Source organism: Denticeps clupeoides, chromosome 1 (genome assembly GCF_900700375.1).
Source record: "Denticeps clupeoides chromosome 1, fDenClu1.1, whole genome shotgun sequence".
NCBI lineage: Eukaryota > Metazoa > Chordata > Actinopteri > Clupeiformes > Denticipitidae > Denticeps > Denticeps clupeoides.
Window position 1 is genome coordinate 8,958,626 of NC_041707.1, and position 6,816 is coordinate 8,965,441.

The 6,816-nt window shown below is 50.0% G+C and overlaps 2 protein-coding genes across 7 annotated transcripts in view; one reads left to right on the plus strand and one right to left on the minus strand.

The window, feature by feature from the left end:
• The window catches only part of kidins220a (kinase D-interacting substrate 220a), a 35,958-nt gene extending 32,362 nt beyond the window's left edge, over positions 1-3,596 (plus strand). For 5 of the 6 annotated variants that reach the window (XM_028992886.1, XM_028992869.1, XM_028992892.1 and 2 more), the window contains 3 exons: positions 111-209; positions 812-1,048; positions 2,022-3,596. In XM_028992886.1, the coding sequence (XP_028848719.1) occupies positions 111-209; positions 812-1,048; positions 2,022-3,044 (1,359 nt within the window). In that variant the 3' untranslated portion in view covers positions 3,045-3,596. The remainder of the gene's footprint in view (positions 1-110; positions 210-811; positions 1,049-2,021) is intronic. The other variant, XM_028992912.1, reaches the window with a different exon arrangement.
• A 1,548-nt stretch (positions 3,597-5,144) lies between these two features.
• Positions 5,145-5,844, minus strand: id2a (inhibitor of DNA binding 2a). The gene is made up of 2 exons (XM_028992953.1): positions 5,375-5,844; positions 5,145-5,219 (listed from the first exon to the last, which is right to left on the minus strand). Exons 1-2 carry the CDS (start codon positions 5,744-5,746, stop codon positions 5,163-5,165), a joined length of 429 nt encoding a protein of 142 aa, XP_028848786.1. The 5' UTR covers positions 5,747-5,844; the 3' UTR covers positions 5,145-5,162.
• Positions 5,845-6,816: the final 972 nt, after the last annotated feature.

Genomic DNA, 6,816 nt, shown 5'->3' on the forward strand with positions numbered 1-6,816 from the left:
TGTAGAGGCCATGATAATGCAATCAGTCTGTCTATCTATGCATCTGTATCACCTAGACACTTGGCACAATGATAACAGAATGGACTAATTCCATCATGCTTCCATGTTAGGCCAACATTAATGGCAAGGTCCTGTCTCAGTGCAACATGGATGAACTCAAGAAGGAGATGAACATGAACTTTGGAGATTGGCAGCTCTTCAGAGGATTGGTGAGAACCCTTATTCTTTTCACTTGCCTTTATTATAAGCAGTTTTGTGGTGCTGGTAGTTTGCGTTGTGTGTTAGGTTAGGTGTTAAATTAGGACTTCTGTTCCCATAATTTTCCTGTTCCCAGTCTTTTTGTTCGTTTCAACTTTCCCTTGATTATCTAAAGTTTTCTCTGAATATTTTTCCGTGAAGGCAGTTAGCTCGGGGTGAAATCAGTAACACATGTAGCCGTGTTGATCCGATTTCCATTTGCAAACGAATGTTGTGTTGCCAGAAAGCAGCCAGCCATCTGGTCCAAGATGGCCGACGTCTGGATGAAGGAAGGTTATTGTCAGTGTGGGCTTGGGATCCAGTCGAACATCTGAATAGCTCAACTTTGTGAGAAGTAGCCGTTCCTCCTGCTGAAAAACACGTCCATCTGGTTTGAGCGGGACTAATGAGGCAGTACTTGTGTGTGTTGTTTTCACCGAGTTTCTGCGGCCATTGGCCAAACTCTATTTTTATGATGCTCTGGACCTTTTGGCAGCATGCATGTCTTCTTGTTCCATCTTGAGAAAAAAAAACTGAGTTTTTCGCATGCTTTTGTTGGGCATCTGTCCTATAGGTAATGGAGCAGAGACAGTTAGAGAGTCAGTTGCTCAGTGAAGATTCCCGGGCAGGTAGCGAGCTGGAAAGCAGCGTAGGAGGGGTTCAGACGGACACCCACAGGCGATCTGGTGCCCAGCAGGATGGCACCCTCAATCCCGAAGGAGGCATCAGGTACAGCCTGAACCTGAGCTTTGAGGAGCTGAGCAACGTGGGCCTGGATGAGCCCCAGCGACACAGCAACCCCCACTGGGCGGTACGTAACCCGTGCAAAAACACCACCTTTATACACTTGCATATTCACTCGTGCACTCGTAGGTGCGCACTTGCACAGATTTGGCCCAAGGTGGTGCCTAAAAAGTGCGCTTTTAATTTGGCCAATTGCCAGTGAATAGCCTCTATATTGCCTGACATTTGTGTTTATTTATTTATTTATTAAGAATTCTGTCTCTCTTTCAGCCTTATTTGACGTCACTGTTTTTGGTGACAGCCTGGTAACATTGGTGTTTGTCCTTTAGCCTTGTCTTTTCCCCAACTAATGTGAAATTTACATTTTTCAATACAGTCATGCAAACATAAGCAATAAGCCACTATTATCCCACAGTCTGTGAATTTGGTCATTAGTTTGGATGTCAGTAATGTGTGAGTAAATTTGCAAAAACAACATGATAATCATACCGATTAGCTTTAAGATACAGCCTAATAAAACTGTTGGTTTGAATGAATGAATAAAATACACACACATGCATTTTAATGCATTAAAAAAAAATTAAATAAATAAAACTGTGTGCACGGGCCTGCTCACCGGCACTGTGACTTTCACTGTTTCTGAGTGGCCATCGCGAGCAAGCAAGCAACCGAGTGTGCACGCCCAACTTCTGTGTTTTCGGCGGCAGCAAAAATAGTTTGTGGTTTCAGGGGGTGAAACGCAGCATTTTTCGACATCCCAGAGTAGAGGAAGTGAATAGCTGACCTGACACCCACAGTGTGCGAGGCCAGAGTGTATCAGAGGGCCCCACAGTTACATTGGACGGCTATTTCTTCTCACTTCGAGAAAGCGTCATGACACCTGCAGTACACTGACACATACACATATATCTTCACACCCGTGTTAGAAGGGCTATTCTGATCTGGCGATTTGTCCAGCGGGATACAGTTAAGTAGAGTTGTTTGTCTGTATAGTGTGTCGCCGTGTAATTTTTAATTTTTTTTTATGACTGTGACGTTAGGTCAGCAGGCACAGGACCCTCAGCATGTCCAGCCTGAACTCGCAGGAGTCGTCCAACGACATCTGCAAGCTGACCGACAAGCAGCAGGCGGAGTACCACAGCGCCTACCAGGAGTACATCTCCCACATGGCCCAGCTGGAGGGCCCAGGCGGCGCAGTGGACAGGCCCGCCTCCGAGGAGAAGGCGAGGGAGCCGGAGCAGGAGGGCCACAAGACCTTCATCAAGAGCAGGAGCAAAGCGGCGGACGTTGCGGCTCTTGACCCGATCACTGAGGATGATGAGAAGCCAGACCTCACCATCTCCACCAAGGCCCTGCTGTGCCATAAGATGAAGGGCCCGGGGCCACGCTACCACAAAGTGCCCAGTGATGAGGATGAGTCTGGGGCTGAGGAGTCTGACAGCACCCCACTCCTTAGACAGGTACTGGTGCCGGAATCCAAGGCAGAAGAACGTATTGGGCTCCTGGCCAAGAGGAAAGAGTACCTCTCCGAGATCCTGCTGGACAAGAAAGAGTCGTCCGACTCAGGGGTGAGGTCCAGCGACAGCTCGTCCAACCACTCCCTGCAGGACATGGAACCTGAAGCAATGAAGGCGGAGCCAGAGAAGGTTAATCTGATAGACCTGGACCTAGAGGGCGTGGTGAAGACGAGGAGCCTTCCCAGGACCATGAGCGGCCTGCAGGATCCGGCCGTGGTCCGCATGTCCATCTGCTCCGAGGCTCCATCAGAGGGCAGCCTGCTGGCCAGCAGCCCTGAGGAGAACTGGCCGGCCAACACAGTGAGCAACCTGAACCGCACGGCCAGCCGCAACGCCCTCAACAACAACAACGACGACGACAGTCAGAGCGAGGAGACCACCCACAGCCCCCAGATCATCATCAGCCCCGGCTCCAGCACCAACACCATTCTCCTGCACAACCAGAACCTGCATGGGATCCACCTGAAGAGCAGCCCACCCCGTGACGTCCCTGCCGGCCCTGTCATCGTCACCTCGCTGGATGAGGAGCGAGAGAGCGTCCTTTAAATCTCCTGTGTCCTTCAGGAGACGTAAACATCTAGGTCATGTGAGAGGATGTGTGATCAAAAGAAGCTTGAGCTAGTGAACCATGATCAAAAACTAAGCCTTTCACCTCCCCAGTCAATTAGTTGATCCTCTAGTAAAAAATATTGCAATAAAATTACGAAAACTTGCTACTTAAAAAATGACAAGTAGTGTCTGTGGTCCTAGTTAGTTGGTTGGCTAGTTAGTTGGGTGAACTGTTAAGTTTTGTGTGCTCTGAACGACTTTGTATCTCAAAAGCGTGAAACGTATTAGTCCCAATAAAAGAAAAAGAGTAGCAACATTGTAACATTTCCGGTAACGAGTTGGATAAATGAGTAGTAGAGTAGTCATCGGTGTTGTGTTGGAACTGGTAATTCCTGAACATTTTGATGTTGTATCATGTTAAAAGTGAGTTGATGATGTTAAAGTAAATTATATATTAAAAAGAAAAAAAAAAAGTGTCAGTGGGGTTTTGTGCTCCTGGGTGCGTGTGCTGTAGTACTTTATAAATTAATAAAAACCTGGTACCCTTCAGACCTCCTGATTTATTTTTTTATGTGTACTGTTCCAAGTTGGAGGTTGGACCGTTGACGCCGTCCACTGACGGCCGCAAGGTGGCGCAAAACTCATAACATTCTAACGCCCAATGACGAGAGCGAGAGCAAACAGTTTACTGTTGTACAAGAGGGAACAAGGAGTTGTGCAGATGAAGAGAAATAATGCACTTATAATAAATGCATCAACATGACACAGTACATACAGCCATAGGACCTACAATAATTTTTTCCCCATTAGACATTTTGAAATAATTATTTTTTTTCCTCTCTATGGTTCAGTAGTCATCATTTAACGATTTAAATAATCGGTGAAAAACACGTTAATAAGTTACAGGCTCCTTATCAGATCACGCGTGTGACCGGGAGGGGGAGGTCAGCAGCGGGGTCGTCAAATTCCACCACACCGAGTCTCTCTCTCTTTTTTTTTTTTTTGGGGGGGGGGGGACCCAGTCCTGCGCACCTGTTGGTCACGTGGTGACGCAGGCGTGACGCTTACCTGCGCCGCAAGACCCCCACTCCCACTCCACGCAGTGGTCAGCGTAGTCACCCCGCGAGAAAAATACCGAAACGCGGCGTTTTTTTTTTTTTTTTTTTTTAACACAGACGGCGTGATCAAATAAAGCATTTGATTTATTATCATTTTGTATAAAAAAGGTACAATTTACAATATTACTTTTATAAAAAGTTTCAGCATAATTAAGTACAGCGTTACACTTTTGCAGAAACGGGCCGTTTCCGCAACTATACAAGATAAAACTCCCTCGACGGGAGTTCACAAGTTGGTTTTTTTTTTTTTTTTTTGTTTCCTTTTATACAGAGTCCTGTCCAGTCCTTCACTGTGCCAAAAAAAAATAAAAAAAATAAAACGACGACACACCAAAACTTTATACAGCGACGGACCGCGTTGTCCCCTATTCACGCTCCACCTTTCCAGAGAAAATACAAATAAAACGCGCACTTCTTCTCGCAAGGAAAACCGGGATCCTTGTGACAACATTCTTCCTCCTCCTCCTCCTCCTCCTCTCCCAGTGTCGGGAATATAGTGCTTCTTCCATCTGAAGACGGCACCGAGCAGAGTCTACAGATAAATAACGAACTGTCCCAAATCATAAACACATCACAGAGATTGTCCTTTTATGCAGAGTCTTAAAAAAAAAAAAAAAAAAAAAAAATTAAAAAGAGGAATTCCAGGCCTGGTTTAGGACGCTGTGTGTGTGTGTGTGTGTGTGTGTGTGTGTATGGGTGGGGGGGGGGGGGGGGGTCAGTTCCCAGGTCCTGTGTGTCTTTGTCCTTAACCAAACACCTGCAAGAGATTGAGAGAGGGGCGCGATGAGAAAATGCGATCGGGACAGACTGGCGCCAGGGAGGAAGCCGCAGTTTTTTTTTTTTTTTTTTTAAACGCCGAACCAAGACAGCGAAGCAGCGGGCGGCCCTGCGCTCCAGATGTCCGACCGCGCGGGCGAACACGCCCCGGCCGAACCTATTAATAATATTAAAAAAAATCAGAAACCGGTCCGTATTTACCTTTTTTTTTTTTTTTTTCTCAGCGGTACAGCGTCCTGCTGTCATCTGAGACCAGGTCTGACGGCAGCTCCGGAGACTGCGGGGTGACAAACGTGACAAACGTACAGATCATTAGTCTCGTTAAAAAAAAAAAAAAAAATGATCACAAATGTCCGACAACAGATGCGAATTTTTTGGGGGGTTTTACGAACAGTCGGACGTGACGCGCAGCAGTTCGGGAGCGTCGCTCACCTGTAGTGACAGGATGCTGATGTCTGTGTTGAGGGCGCTCAGGGGGCTCCGGGACGTCGCCGCTCCGCCGCGCGGGTGGTGCAGGGCGGCGGACTGGGACGCGGACGCGGCGGCTCCGGAGTTGGAGTCCAGCGCGATCTGCAGGTCCAGGATGTAGTCGATGACGTGCTGCAGGATTTCCATCTTGCTGACGCTCCGGTTCTGCGGGATGCTGGGCACCAGCTCCTTCAGCTTGGAGTAGCAGTCGTTCATGTTGTACAGCAGGCTCAGCGGGTCGTCCGCGGGGGTCTTGCTCCGCGAGATTCCGAGGGCGTGTTCGCCCAGGCCGGCGCCGCTTTTCCGGAAGGAGCGCACCGGGCTTATAGCTTTCATGGTTGCCGACGCGCCGACTGCGTGGAGGGGAAGCCGCTTCGCTTTCTTACTCCGCGACCGACGGGGCTTGAGGGAGACGCACTGGATTAACCAGCTGTCATCGCCGCTTAAATAGGCGCCGGGGCGGGGCGGGCCACGCGCGGGGCCGCTCTCCGCTGATTGGTCAGCCGGCGACGTCCGTCACCGCGCTTCCGCCGGGCCATTGGCCCGCCGCCCGGGCTGGGGCCCCGCCCCGACCTTCCGCCTTTCTTAACGGGGAGCGCGCTTGCTGGCGGCCCTCGTTTTCACCGACACTGAGAATTAGACCCAATTATACAATTAATTATTCAAACACTGAAGTTAACGGACAACTTTCGTACATTTACGCACATCGGTTTGTAATAATATGACTGCCGTGGAATTCTTTACTTGGGGTGGGCTAAATGTCTGCACGTTTGTGTGTGTGGGGTCGGGGCTGCTAAAGCAGGACTTCGATTGCTCGTATTGGGGACACTGATGACATCTGAGGAATGTTGATGCAACTAATTATATATTTATTTGTATATGTGTGTGTGTGTGTGTGTGTGTGTGTGCGCGCGCGCATCGGTGTAAATACTCGCACACGATCGATCCGCCGCATTCCACCACTGCCGTGGGGGCTCGGGTTTCGGCGCGGGCGGACGGGGCCAGCCCTCCACGCACCCCCTCTTTTATTATTATTATTATTATTATTATTATTATTATTTGTTCTAACAGCTGCGTGCATTTCGCGTGACACCCCGACCGATCCCCGGTCCCCCGACAGGTGATGAATTGGCGCCGAACGGCCCGCGCTCCTCGCAGACTCTCTGGCGCCGGCGGCGTGACGTCACCGCGGCCCTCCGGCCCGGTCCGCGCGGCGCCGCTCGGGCGGCTGCCATGGCGACGGGGGCAGTCCGTCGGCGCGCGCTCTCAGCTGACCGACCCGGTCGCGCGCGCGCGCGCGCGCCTGCGTCCGCTCGGGTTTCTTCGGGGTGCGTTTTACTTGGAAATGGGGACGAGCCGCAACGCCGCCTAGAAAGTTTACAGTCGAGTCGCGGGCGGTGCGGAAA

What these genes read in the sequence shown, in the direction of transcription:
- id2a (XM_028992953.1), bottom strand. Translation starts at nt 5,746, where the DNA reads ATGAAAGCTATAAGCCCGGTGCGCTCCTTCCGGAAAAGCGGCGCCGGC. An exon ending in TCAGCATCCTGTCACTACAG is followed by an intron (nt 5,220 to 5,374) that starts GTGAGCGACGCT and finishes GTCACCCCGCAG; the next exon opens with TCTCCGGAGCTGCCGTCAGA.